Raw genomic sequence first — 15,019 nt, 5'->3', positions numbered from 1 at the left:
TCTCATGCAGGTGTGTGCGTTCCTGTATCGGGTGTTAGAAAGCTCTGTGGAGTCATTCTGGAACAATGAGCATCTTTCCTTCCCACCCCCTGGCTTTCTGACTGAGCAGGGAAAAATATTCCTTTTTGACTCTCAGAGGCATAGTCTGACCCAGTGCTCTATGCCAGGGATATTAGATTTGCCCTGGGCCCTGGGCTGTGGGGCTTGCGGGCAGTCGAAGTCCAGGGACAGGGATCTGGCAGCATTTTGGATCTGGGGGCATGACAAGGGGTCAGAAGCAGCTGGGACAGGGCACCAAGCTGCACTGTCCAGATCCAGCCCAGGGCCCGTGCAATAGGTCACATCCCCTCGACTTCCAGTAGCCTGGTGAACTAGGTAGAGAGCCTCTTGTGGGCTGATTTTTGACATCCCTACTCTATGCCAGTTATTCTGTCTTATCATAATGAGAGTTATCATCCCATTTTATCTAGAAAATTGGGCAAAGAATTAGAAATATTCTGTAGAGAGCATTTCTGCAGAAGCAGGGAACGAGACTGCAGGATTTGCTGGCATTTTCGATTTCTAACTTTTATGCTTCCCTTATTCATTTTCTTCAAAACCCCGCAGACCACATTTGTGCTTCATTTACCCAGGGTAAAGCAGGCCAGAGCTGCTCCCCAGCTGAAGTCTCATGTGCATATTTACAGAACAGCTTTTATATCAAAACAAAATATTCATTTCATTATCGAGTGGTGGCTTGTTTTGTGTCAGGATATGTGAATAAAAGCATATGCCTTTGGAACAATTCTGGTCTTATTAAAAACATATTTTACCACTCGCTGATCCATAACCTCATATGACTGAAAATCTGGGTTCCTGAAAAGTTTGTGTTTGTGTCAATGCCATAGGGCATTAATTTTAAATGAGAAGTGTAAAAATTGTGTTTTCAAAATGCATTTGGATAGCATGAACAGTTATGATCTGAGTCTAGAAAAGAGTCCACCCTCTACTTCCCCCTTAGGATTTCAGTGGAGCTTTGGACTTGGGATTTTTAAAGGTTTGGAAGAGTAATTCTCTTGCAGCTTTCTGCCAGGTTCTCTTTTTTTGGTGTTGAAGCTGATTCATGGATCATGGGATATTGTGCACATGCTGTGGTGAAATTCATTGCTTGGAGTTGAGTACAGAAGCCAACGAAAAAATATTGTCTTTCAGCATCCAAAGACTTTCAGCTTTTTCTCTTAAATCAAAATGCTTTTTTACTTTCTGTATTCCGGTGCTGTCAGACAAAATTACAGCTTGAGGAGGAGAATGCTACTTGTACTACTGCCTGGAGAAAACAGCTCCTGTCATTTATAGCCCTTTTTCTTTTGCTAGGTGGAACTAATTCTGTTTGTGGGGGGAGAGATTTTCATACTGCCTTGTTTAGGATTTATTAAAGTTATACAGAAAAAGAGTACAAACAACATTCATGTCACTCCCTTGAAGCTACTGACTATGGAAGCTGGTATATGCTTTAGCCGTGCTAGCCTGAGGAGCCTTCTAAAGTTGACTATGACTGATTAAGTGATATATGAACTATTACCACAATAGCCAATGTGGGCATATTAACATAATTGGAAGGGAATAGGAGATGCACAGGCTCAGTTTTTGCATTTTTTTAAAACCATAATAAATTGGCTTTCCATGGTTCAGAAACCTGTCTTGTTAGGAAATGTTGGAAGGAGTCTCCACCTAAAACGGGTTAGTTTTTGACCTCCTGTCTTGTGAATCCATGTTATGAGCCTCTTCTGTTGCTTATGACTAGCCAGGTCTTCATTCGGTATTGTGATATTGCCTTCCTTTTAAAAAAATGTGGTCGTCTTAATAAACACTGAGGAAACTCATCCTGACTATATCCATACTCGTGAGCTACTATCCAGCATCAAACCTTTTGTTTTTAAATTCATGGAGAAGCTAGACGGATGCTAACTGTTAGCTTGCCACCACCCCCCTACACAGCACCCAGGCCACCCGGTGCTGCCTTCGCCGCATGCCATGGGCTTCACCGTGAGCTGCCAACTCCTGTCCCCAGCAGCAGTGGGCAGGATCACACTTGGTGGCAGTGGTGAGCAGTGCATGCTGTAGGAGTTGAGAGAGGGGGCAGTGTCGATGTTGGAGGGTGGAATCGGGGTGGAAAGAGAAGATTTGCTAGACTGAGCTGTGTTTTGCTATTTTCCTTCCTCCCTTCCATGCTATCCTGGGCCAAATCCAGCCCATGGGCCATAAGTTGCCAACCTCTGCACTAGAGCATTCCTTTGTGAAGTCTTACTGTATACCACAGATCGTGTATCTGTCTCTGCCCTTTCAGCCAGCTGTTTTGCACACATCTGTTTCTGTGTAAACCTTCTCATTGTTATTACTTGTGGGCGTTTGGAAGCAGGGCTGGTGCGGAAATGTTAGTTTGCTAGGGCTGACATTAGAAGGCCAACATCTTGAGGAGGATGACATTGGCAGTGTTTCTATTCTGTAGTACTAAAACCGGGGATGAAAAAGGGACTTACTAGAACATGAAAGGGGTAAGTAGTACCTTACCAGAAAAATATATAGATACACTTTTCTTTAATTCAGAAACTCTTTCCTCTTAAAGAAAGCTAAGAAAACTGAAAAACCCTTGTCTGTAGATTAGTTTCATAGTTTGGTTCTGATGTTAGAACATGTCACAGCAAACTTTCCTAACACCTTGATATCCCTGATGTGCAGTTTGTGTTTAAAACTATAAAATATAATACATCTCATCAGTGAGAACTAATATATATTACTTTAATGTTGTGGTAACTTTAGCTCTACAGAGAAAGTAAGTTTTGTGTTTTCAGGATTTTGAAGGGTTTTTTTTTTTCTTCTTGCTTATTCTAGAGACTGAAACTTTTCCCCTAATATATTTAGTACCATTGACTTCACTATATGCATGCTAAGACTTCCCTAGGTAGTAACAATAGATATCATCTGTGTAATTATTTAACTCCGCTCCTTCCTTTCCATTATAAAAAGGTGTGTAATAACATAATTTGCAAAATGAACAAATGTCAAATGTAACCAAATTTTTCTTGTTGGTACTTTTCATGGTTTTCTTACCTTAACTTTTTTAATTCATTCATATGTGACCCTAGCTTCAGAGGATTTCAGAAAAAAATAACTTCTGGCTATTTTTAACGGCCCTTTTTAATTGTGATTTTTTTTTTTTTATTGAAAGTTCATTAAATATTTTGACTTTCCTTGATTTATGATCACCTGATTTATGAGTTCATTAGATCAATTCTGTTGCTGTATTATAATAAAAACATTTAAAATTGATCCTAAAAGGGAAAAAAAAAATGTTAATTTTGATCTTTTTTTTTCTTTCAGATCATGTTCAAAATGAAGAGAACTATGCACAAGTACTAGATAAATTTGGAAGTAATTTTTTAAGTCGGGATAACCCAGATCTTGGCACTGCTTTTGTAAAATTTTCAACGCTTACTAAGGAATTATCAACGCTGCTGAAAAACCTGGTAAGGAATTTCAAGCATATTATTTGTATTCAAAAAAAAATTTCAAAGCAAATTCAGGTTCATATTTTCAGTAAGTTTGAGCTGTATACATATTCATCAGAATGTTGTCTTCACTTAATTTTAAGCTGAAACCAGCATGTGCGTTTCAGACGTATTCTCAGTTACTGTTACACTTTAAGAACTGTTAAGCAGAGTTGTGCCTAGGCATACATGTTAGCCATACTGTGTTTGGTTATGTAATGCAGGGCTGTCCAGCTTCTCAATGGCCAGGGGCCACAGCCCACCCTTACCTCTGTAGCCATGGGGTCCTCTGCAGTACCACGTCATGAGGTCCATGCATAGCCTTCCCTCCTCTCCCGGCCACAGACTTTACTGCTGCACCATGTGCATGCATGGGCAGTTACCCCCCTTACCTGTAGGCTTCTTCCCTGGACCACACAGTCAGGTCCCCCAGCACCGCAGGCCATGATGCCTCCTGGGGTGGGGGCAGGAAGTGAAAGCCAGAGAAGGGTGCAGGGAGGTTGGAGACTCCAGCTTCAGCAGCAGCCGTAGCAATGAAGGGAGTGGCAGGCAGGGGGAACCTAGGGGCAGCAGATTAACCCTTTGGACTGACAGCTGGATAGCCCTGATATAATGTAGAGTCAGCAAGAAAAATAGAAATGTGAATTCACATACAATTCTCAAGTGACAGCAGATATCCTGGAACTAATTATCCGTGTATAATATTTATGAGTCTAAAAACATCTTCTGACTGCAAATCTGGTCGGAAAAAATAGAATCAAACTGCCTATGTTTTTAATTCCAAAAACTAAGTTTGTTTAAAAAAAAAAAAGAAAAGAAAAGAAAAAAAAGCCGAATCTCTCAGTTCTTCACTAGCATATATGTTTTTGACAGTGAAATTCTCACTTGAAAGAGAACCAGTGTCACCATCATCGACTTCTCTACAGAGTCAGGTCTATCCTATTACCCTACTTCTCAGTACCATTCTCTACTTTTAAACCTTAAAATCTTAGATTATTATAAATAGTTTAGACTCAAGACAGTCTGGTACCCTTGTACATGCTAGTGATTGCATTAGTGATAGAAATTTGGAACTTTTGAGGTAAATGAAGGTGCAAACATGTTAGAAACAGATGGCCAAAACTGGTGTTTTCTGTCCTTTCGCTTCATTTTACCTTTATACCTGGAAGTGGAACTATCGCCAGTTTGTTTAGCTCACAATAGCCTATCTCTGTTTCCCAGAAGTTGCAATTTTTGTTTGTTTGCATGAATATGGGGCTGTTCCTATGCACTCAAGATACCTTTGATCGAAGGCACAAAAGTGAAAGTAATCCATGTTGGTAAGAAACACATCAATTTGTTTTTATCCTCTGGTATAAGGTTCAAGAAGGAACTATTTAGATCCCTCCAACTTTCTGCTTCACCTGGGAATATACTAATGTTATGAGAGCATAATGTGATAATAGTTATGAGAGCATAACTCTTGAGATCAATATATTCTTTCAGTCTCTGTAAATACTTTTCTTGAAACAATGAGCTAGCTCCTTCACCCTTATTATAGGTCCATGTTATAGAATGAGATAATGCAGTGGTTTTATTTTCAAGGAATTAAGATTAATTTCAGTACTTTATTCCAGTTACTTCACTTCCATGAAATGTGTCTAGCTTTGGCCAGTGCAGAGGAAAAAACACATTGCAGGCAAATACTAATTAATTAGTCTTCCAAATATAAAATAAAACTGGGTTTAGAATACTCCCGCTTTCTTTCCACTGAAAATAGAAGCCAATCCCATTGGATAGAGATAGTTATCCAGTATAACTCTTCAGAAAAGCTTGATGGAAATGTTAAATATTTAATGAGGGGCCCATCTCAGGAATGGGAATCTCCATCCATATATTTCGTATTCAGTTTAAAATACAGAGAAAGGAGTTAATAGCATTTAGACTCAAACACCTTTCTACACTGAATTGAGTTTAGATGCCAGCAATCTATAGTAATAGACATTTTTTCCAATGTCTTGGGTAGTTGCTTTGTTTTTTCTTTCCTTTTTCCTGGCTTCCCCTTCAGTTCGTGATCTTTTAGTTCCTGAAGAATTCAAACAGCAAAAGGATTCTATTAATGGTCCACATGAAACATCTTCAAAATAAAAACATCACTGGTGAAAATGATGCATGGAAGAGTATTATATCTCACCTACCTAAATTTACAAGCACTAAGCAAGTGCATACAGGGCATGAGCGACAGAGAACTCCAGCTGTATCAGTCCAAACTTTGTGGTTGGACAAAAGGGTTGGTGAAACGAAATGAGCATTCGGTATGTTATTAGAATACTCAAACACTTGTATATAAACTTTGGATAACAAGGATTTACAAGCAATTCTACAAGTGCTAGATTGAAATATTTAAACTTTATTTTGCCTCTTACCTTTCTGGAAGGTGCCAGTGGACGGGACTTACCTGGTTACTTAGTTTTCTGCTCTGTTGGGCAACTGCATCGTATAAGCCTCTTCATAATTTTTTTTCTAAACTCCTGCTTAAAAGCAGGTAAGTTGTTTGCCCCCACTCTTCTTCAAGCAGGAAGAAGTGGGCATTCTTTCACAGTCGAGGAACTGTGATGTGATTAGAATAACAGAGACTTGGTGGGATAGCTTACATGACAGGAGCACTGGCATGGATGGGGTACAAACTGTTCAGGAAGGACAGGCAGGGAAGAAGAGGAGGAGGAGCTGCACTGTATGTAAGAGATCTATATGATTTCTCAGAGCTTCAGTATGAAATTGGAGATAGACCCGTTGAAAGTCTCTGGGTTAAAGTTAGAGGGGAGAGCAGCAAGGCTAATGTGGTGGTGGGCATCTACTATAGATCAACAGACAAGGAGAACAAGGCTTTCTTCAGACAACTAGTGGAAGTTTCCAAACAGACCTTGGTTCTCATGGGGGACTTCAGTCACCCTAACACCCTAAGGAGACAACTTCCTTGTGCACGAGTTGGAGAAGACCAACTAGGGGCCATGCTCTTCTTCACAGTTTGAGCAGTAGGTCAAGAATTAGTGGCAGATGTAGAAGTGGATGGCAAGTTGGCCAGCAGTGATCACAAGATGATCTAGTTCAGGATCCTGACAAAAGGAAGAAAGGAGAGCAGAAGAGTATGGACCATGGACTTAAAAAAACAGACTTTGACTCCCTTAGGGAACTGGTGGGCAGGATACCCTGGGGGCTAGCACTGGATTTAGGACCCAGATACTTGTTCGTTGGGGACCCAAAACCCTCAGACTGAACACGACCTGTCCATTCAATAATAGGCAAAGGTATTGATACACAGTGATAACAGAAAAGAATAATGCAGGCAGTCCTATAGCTACCAATCATAGGGCTGTCATCAAAATCAAGCTACATTAGGCCAGGACACAAGCTTCACTCTGAGGTTGTCTCTGGAATGTCAGATAGCAGCAGCCTGGAGGTCGGAGGCCGAGCCCTCCCCCTCCCCCCAAGCGAGGTGGATGAGATGGGCTGGTAGTATACCCTCTGTCCATGGTGCCTTGGGGTCCCTTATCAGGGACATCTCTGTCCCTGTGGCCTTGGGGGACCCTTTGTTGCTTTAAAATCTCCGCTTTTGTATTCTTTTCCCTTCCTGATGACTCTCCATCTATGGCTGTCGCTGATTTGGTCTTTCTGTGGTTGCCATACTGTCCATGTTTTGTCTTGTCAGCATATGTTTTTGGTTTCACAACCCATCACATGCACACATCCTAATTTGGGCTTTCTGGGCCTTCTCCTAATTTGGTCTGTTCTCCCAAAACCAGAACCTGAGGCCCCAACTCTTTTGTGCCTTGTGAGCTGGTGCCACCTTACCTCATGTTATGGAACAATGTGGTATATGCCCACAGTTTCCCAGGCTGTGTGTATTGGCTTTGTTGTGTTAGACACCCTGTCTGCCTTAAAGGCTGTGAGACCTGTGTGACCAGGCCTTTAGAAATCAAATAACCCTTGCTGTCACCCTGGACTATTGGTCTAATGCATATATAAATATATAAGCCAATTCCCAAAAGCAGACCTCTAAATACCATTTTCTAGTCATCACTGGGAGGCCAGGCTGAGGGGAAAAGGAGTCTAGGACTGCTGGTTGTATTTTAAGGAAACTTTACTGAGGGCTCAGGAGCAAACCATCCTGAAGTGAAGGAAGAATGGTAAATCTGGCAAGCGACGAGCTTGGCTTAGCAGAGAACTCTTTGGTGAGCTTAAACACAAAAAGGAAGCTTATAAGAAATGGAAGCTTAGACAAACAGCTTAGGAGTAGTATAAGACTATTGCTTGGGCATGCGGGGATAAAGTCAAGAAAGCCAAAGTGCAACTGGAGTTGCAGCTAGCAAAGGAAGTGAAGGGTAACAAGAAGGGTTTCTACAAATATGTCAGAAACAAGAGGAAGGTCAGGGAGAGTATGGGTCCCTTACTGAATGGGGGAGGCAACCTAATGACAAATCATGAGGAATAGGCCAAAATGCCTTTTTTACCTCTGTCTTCACAGGCAAGTTCATCTCCCAGACTACTGCACTTGGAATCACAGTTTAAGGAAGAGGTGAGCAGCCCTCAGTGGTGAAAGAACAGGTTAGGGACTATTCAGAAAAGCTGCATGTGTACAAATCCATGAGGCCAGAGTCGGTACATCTGAGGGTGCTGAGGGAGTTGACTGATGTGATTGCAGAGCCTCTGTTTTTTGTTTGAAACTCATTATGTTTGGTGTTTTGGAGAAGTCCCAGATGATTGGAAAAGAGCAAATATACTGCCCATCTTTAATGAAAGGAAGAAGGAGGATCCAGGGAACTACAGACTAGTCAGCCTCACCTCAGTCCCTAGAAAAATCATGGAGCAGATCCTCAAGGAATCCATTTCTAAGTGCTTGGAGGAGAAGAAAGTGATTGGGAACAGTCAGCCTGGATTCACCAAGGGCAAGTCATGCCTGCCCAACATGGTTGTCTTCTCTGGACAGATTACTGGCTCTGTGGATGCAGGGAGATCAGTGGACATGACAAACTTTGACTTTAGCAAGGTTTTTGTTACAGTCTCCCACAAGATTCTTGCAAGCAAACTGAGGGTTGAATGAATGGATTTTAGGGTGAATAGGAAGCTGCCTGAGTCATTTGGTTCAGTGGGTAGTGATCAATGGCTTGAGCGCTAGTTGGCAACTAGTATCAGGTGAAGTGCTTCAGGGGTCAGTCCTGGTGCTGGTTTGGTTTCAATATCTTCATTAACAATCTGGAAGCTGGGATGGAGTGCACCCTCAGCAAGTCTGAAGGTGACACCAAACTCGGGGGAGTAGTAGATATGCTTGAGGGTAGCAGCATTCCCTCTAAGCTGCGTGGTGTGCATGGCTGTGCAGGCAGACCTGGCAGCATGGCATAGAGTGCGCCTGTGCGACCATGCATGCCACACAGCTTAGAGGGAATGCTGGAGGGTATGGTTAGGATTCAGAGTGACCTAGACAAATTGGAAGATTGGGCCAAAAGAAACTGCATGATGTTCAACAAGGACAAGTGCAAAGTCTTGCACTTAAGATGGAAGAATCCCATGCACAAGTACAGGCTTGGGACCAATTGGCTAAGCAGTAGCTCTGCAGAAAAGGACCTGGGGGTTACAGTGCACAGTATGAGTCAACAGTGTGCCCTTGTTGCCAAGAAAGCTAATGGCATACTGGGCTGCATTATTAGGAGTGTTGCCAGCAGATCAAGGGAAGTAACTCTTCCCCTCTACTCTGCACTGGTGAGGCCACATCTGGAGTACTGTGCCCAGTCATGGGGCGCCCCACTAGAAAAAGGATGTGGACTAGAGGTGCACTGATACATTGGTCTGATATCAGATCAGTACCAATATAAACAAAATTATCTATAGTGGATATCGGTTTTAAGTAGCTGATAATTGTGCCAATAAATGCCAGTGCTGTGCGCAGCTGCAGCGTAGCACATAGGCAGTGAAGACGCACCCCACAGGATGGAGAGCTGGCTCCAGCTGGTAAATCTGGGGTTGGGGGAAGTGGCATGGGGGGTGGGCAGATCAAGGCCCTGCTGTGAGGGGTACAGGGGCTGGAGAGGGGGCAGAGGCAAGTGCTGCCCAGTTGGTAAGGAACGAAGCCTCAGTGTATCCGGGGGCATGGGTTGGAGCAGGACTTATTCAGGGGGCATGGGGGAGGTGGAGGTGGCCATGCACATGTGGTCTGGCAGCTCCCACCATTGCTGCTGTTACTCATCTGGGAGGGCACGGGGTGAGGGGTGTGTGCTCCTGGATCAGTTGGGCGGGGCAGGCTGTGGCTGTTCCCAGCAGAGCCTGGGCTAGGCAGGGTAGGCGGCAGCGCAGCTGGGAGTGGGGGGCTACAGTGAATTTTAAGTTGGCTGCGGCACTGCCCCTGTCTCGCGCGTTGCCCAGCCCAGGCTCCACCAGGAACAGGCCCTGGATCTGCGCAGGGCAGACTGGGGCTAGGGCAGTTCCCAGTGGAGCCTGGCCCAGGTAGGGCAGGGTGGGGGCCAGCGCTGCTGAGAGGGGGCTACAGGGAGGGACTGCAGCTACCCCAAAATTTGCTGTAGCCTCCTCATGGCCCCCTGCTCCCAGCGATGCCGCTCTCCCTCACAGCGATACCTTGATCTGCCTCCCCTACACCCTTTCCCTTTCGCCTCCCTCCTACTACACCAGACTTACCTGCTGCAAGTCAGTGTATGGGATATCCTGATGTAATTAATTGAGAGCAATTGTATCTTCTCTCACCCTTAAAAGAATTCAGCTTGTTTAGCCTTGATAAAATTAGCTTTTCTCATATAGTGGGTTCTCTTTTCCTGTGATCTTTCAAATGGCTTTTTCTCATTTTTTAGTTTGCATTATTCTTTGTTGAACATGAGACCAGAACTGTAGATATTATTTCAGATTAAGTCTTTTTACAGTGGCATGAATATGTCCATAAAGGAGGTAATCCCCTCTTGATGTATTGAAAAATACTGAGCATTCACCTCCTAAATATTGGGCTATGTTAAGGCTTTCTGAAATCACTAGACCCTTTTGACAATCTTATCTTTGATCTTCACTCAGAGACCTAGAGAAGAGGATCCACAAAATGAATACACAAAAATGAATAGCTTATTAATATCCCAGTCTTATAATAGAAATACAAAGGGTTTTTGTAATCAAATGATTGTTAGGGACTTTTAAAATGATAAAATATTTATCAGCATAGAAGTAATGGAATTTTTCAATAATGTGTGTTCAGAGAGAAGTAGTAGTAAAAAAACTGGATATTCCGATAATCAATAATGTAGCTATAAGCAGCTTAATAAACCTGGGAAATACGATAGCGTTAAGAAATGGTACTCAAAAGACCATAAATAAGGTGTTGTCTTTTCAGGAGAAGAATAGCTCATCTTATCTGTAATAAGACTAATCATTTTTATTCAAGGACCTGTCTAAAATATATATGTATGTGTACGTGTGTGTGTGTGTGTGTGTGTGTGTGTGTATATGTATATAATGTGTGTGTGTGTGTGTGTGTGTGTGTGTGTGTGTGTATGTATATAGTGTGTGTGTGTGTGTGTGTGTGTGTGTGTATGTATATAGTGTGTGTGTGTGTGTATATTATTAAGGAAAACTTCCATTATACTGGGGTGGGGGGGAACAGAATGTGAAGAGAGCTGCAATATTCTGCTGAGAGCTAGAAAAAAGAGCTTCAATAACCTTATTAGTTTTATCAATAATGCAATAGTGAAATATGAAGCTTTTACTTTTCTTGTTTTATAATTGGTGTTAATGGAGGATCTGTTCAGGCCAGCCAAAAATAAATGTTCACATTCTAAAAATTCTTCAAGAGACTAGCAGATTTGTTTAAATACCAGGTTTGATAAAAGGATTTAACTTTTAGCTGTCTTCCAATTCTGTAGATCATGTACTCCTTAAATCTGAGGGCTTGCATGACTAGCAGGCACAAAAACAAAATTAAAAGGAAGTTAGACATCCACATAGTTAGCCATCTAGACTCCATATAGAGTTAGGTGCCTCTGACAGGTGATTCAGAGATTATAGTTTCATAGTAGTTAAGGTCAGAAAGGACCTCAGTAGATCATTGAGTCCAACCCCTTGCCCTGGGCAGGAAAGAGTGCTGAGGTCATATGACCCCAGCCAGGTACTTGTCCAGTCTCATCTTGATGACCCCCAAGGTAAGGGAAAGTACCACCTCCATTGGAAGCCCATTCTGGATTCTGGCAACCCTTACCGTAAAGAAGTTCTTCCTGATGTCCAACCTAAAGCTGTTCTCTGTCAGTTTGTGGCCATTGTTCTTGGTTATTCCAAGGGGTGCCCTGGTAAACAGAGCATCTCCTATTTTTTGCTTCGCCCCGATGAATTTGTAAATGGCCACAAGAACCCGTCTCAGCCTTCTCTGGACTCTCTCGAGATTATCCACATCCCTCTTGAAGTGCAGCGCCTACAACTGGATGTAGTACTCCAAGTGCAGTCTCCCCAGTGCTGCACAGAAGGGAAGTATCACCTCTCTGGATCTGTTCATGATGCATGTACCAATGCGTGACAGAGTGCGGTTAGCTTTACTGATTACTTTGTCACATTGACAGCTCAAATTAATCTTGAAGTCAGCTATGACTCCGAGATCCCTTTCTGTTGCTGTGCTGCTGAGAAGGTCATCCCCCAACCTGTAAGTGTGCTGGTGATTCCTTCTCCCTAGATCAGGGGCAAGCAATTATTTTGGGTGGAGGGCCACTTGCACAATTTTGGTAGGCTGTCAAGGGCTGCCTGGGTGGGTGTCCTGCCACCTGGGCACCATCTTGGGACCAATGTCCCAGGGCCAGCACCCATGGGGCCCAGAGTGGGGTGCAGGCCAGCAGGGGTCTGTGGAGCCAGGCTGCACCAGTAGGGAGGGGGGAGCTGGCCCAGCTCCATAGAGCCCTTGCTGGCTGGAAGCCCACACTCCTACTGCCCTGCTCTGGGCCCCGCTGACACTGGCCCCAGGACAGTGGTGTGGGTCCTGTACTCCCACTGGCTCCCCACCTGCTCACACCCAGTACCCCCTAACCCCATGGTACAGGTGGGGGCAGCAGCAGGGAAGAAGCTGGTGCTGAACGTGGGGAAAAGCGGCTGCTCGCCCGCCCCATGGCCGGTGCCCTGTGCTACAGGCACTCGCAGCCCATGCAGGGCTGTCTGGAGCAGGCACAGGCAGCCCCAGGCGGGCTGCAGGTGGCTGCAGCACGGGGCACTGGCCATGGGGTGGCTGATGGGCCACTTTTCTCCTCGCTCAGCACCAGCTTGTAACCTGCCACCACTGCCAGCCTGGTTGAAAGCAGCTCCTCCCCACCCCATGCCCAGCACTGCAGCCACTCGCAGCCTGCCTGGGGATGCCTGTGCCTGCTCCAGACATCCCCGTGTGGGCTGTGAGCGCCTGCAGCGCGAGGCGCCAGCCATGGGGTGGGCAAGGTGCTGCTTTTCTCCGCGCAGGGAGGGAGCCCAGGGAAAAGCTGAGCGCAGGGTGGGTGGGAAGCGGCCCCTCCCCACACCCGGTGCCCCACACTTCAGGTGCTCACAGCCCTAGTCTTTGTTGCACTTCATCCTATTCTTTTCTGCCCACTTTTCCAACCTGTCCAGGTCCACCTGGATTTGATCCCTTCCCACTAGTGTGTTTACTCTTCCCTGTAATGTTGTGTCATCTGCAAAGTTGGACAGAGTGCTCTGCACACCCTTATCCAAGTCACTGATGAAGACATTGAATAGCACTGGTCCAAGGAACGAGCCTTGGGGGACCCCACTGCCCACATCTTTCCAAGTCGATACCGACCTGTCCACCACCACCCTCTGGGTGTGACCCTTAATCTATTTTGCCACCTACTTGACTGTGAAATCATCTAAGTCACAGCTGCTCAGTTTATTTCTGAGAATAGGATGAGATACCGTATCGAAAATTCAAGTAGTTGACGTCTACCTTGACTCCTGCATCTGAGCATTTTGTGACCTGTTTATAAAAAGAAATGTTAGTCAGGCAGGAACTACTTGCTGTGAACCTGTGCTGGTCGCCTTTCAGTATTATTTTTCCTGCTGGACTCCCACAAATGTGATCCTTGATAATTTTTTCTAAGGTTTTCCCAAGGATAGAGGTGAGGATAACAGGCGTGTAATTACCCAGATCCTCTTTCCTCCTCTTTTTGAAAATAGGGACCACATTGGCCTTTTCCAGTCCTCTGGGACCTGACCTGAGCACCATGAGTGCTCAAACAGCTGTGCCGGTGGCTTTGTGACACTGGCCAATTCCTTCAGCACCCTTGGATGAAGTTCATCTGGGCCCACTGACTTAAACACATTCATCCCCTCCAAATATCCTTTTACTAGGTCAGTGCTGACCATTGGTAGGGTGGTGTTCCTTCTGTGCCTGTCTATAATGCATTGGAAGATTTGTCTTGATCCATGTTCAGGAATACAGAGGCAAAAAACTCATTGAAGAGCTCAGCCTTGTCCCTCCTATCTGTCACCAATTTCCCTAGCCTGTCCTGTAGCGGTCCTATGTTCCCCTGTGCCGCCTTTTTGCTCTCTGTATACCTGAAGAAGGACTTTTTGTTGTCTTTATTTTTTGTCACCAGCCTGAGTTTCATTGCTGCTTTGGCCTTCCTGGCTCCCTGCGAGTGAGAGCCAAGGGGGTATACTCCTTATTAGTGCTGAACAAGAGAGGTGCCTGCAGTCAGCCAATAGGAAACAGCTGAACTTCTTTTCTCCTCGGGATACAGGAACCTGGCTTAGTCAGTGGACAAGACCTTGTGTGCCCAGAGGGTATGTGCATAATTGATCAATTGCCTATCTTTCAGCTAGTAGCCTCATGGTTGGGGCATGACCTGGGTTATAGGCTTTCCTCAGCCTGAGGAGGGCCAACCCGCATCTTCCCATCCTAGGAGAGTGCCCTAACCACAACACTATTGAATAATTTTGGTGGGGAGCACACTACAAATCTCATTTGAAGGAAGGCTAATGGATAGTTAAGAGTGCAAAAGTCAAGTGGCCAACAGGAGGGCAGGAAAGAAAGGAGCATAACTCTGTAAGCCAGTGATGATAGTCCTGAGGAAAGAAGAAACCTGGGCTTTAGTTCCTGCAGCCAGGCTCATCTCCTAACATAAAATGCATAAATAGTGGTGGGAGATGAGAACAAAAAGTAGGACTGCCTCTCTGTAGCCTGGAACCGTGTCTTCCAATTTCTGGGCTAGTCCTCGAACAACAAGGTAGTTATCCAAAAAGTAAACACTACTGCCACCATGTGAATTTTTGATTGAGTGACTGTCCAAGCTGTGCTTTCTACTGAAGTGAGTGCTGTCACTGTGAGATGAGGTGCCTGCTGTTCAAATCCCTTAAGGGTCTCCCTGGCATTCACTTATCAGATCTGACCTAGATTGCAGCAAAGCTTACGTAGGAATAAAATGTCTGGCTGCTCGTACTGGCTCACTTCTAAGCATACTAAGGAACTGATGCTGAGGAGCATGGGGATCTTTACAATG

General features: G+C 44.6%; 1 protein-coding gene across 3 annotated transcripts in view; it reads left to right on the top strand.

Moving 5' to 3' along the window:
- ASAP1 (ArfGAP with SH3 domain, ankyrin repeat and PH domain 1) overlaps positions 1 to 15,019 on the top strand; it is a 296,405-nt gene that overhangs the window by 162,444 nt on the left and 118,942 nt on the right. For all 3 annotated transcript variants that reach the window (XM_090040654.1, XM_090040655.1, XM_090040656.1), the window contains one exon: positions 3,361 to 3,506. In XM_090040654.1, coding sequence (XP_089896780.1) covers positions 3,361 to 3,506 — 146 coding nt within the window. The remainder of the gene's footprint in view (positions 1 to 3,360; positions 3,507 to 15,019) is intronic.

This window comes from Crocodylus siamensis, chromosome 3 (genome assembly GCF_052110815.1).
Source record: "Crocodylus siamensis isolate JL-2025a chromosome 3, ASM5211081v1, whole genome shotgun sequence".
NCBI lineage: Eukaryota > Metazoa > Chordata > Crocodylia > Crocodylidae > Crocodylus > Crocodylus siamensis.
This window is presented reverse-complemented; position numbering and strand designations above follow the sequence as displayed.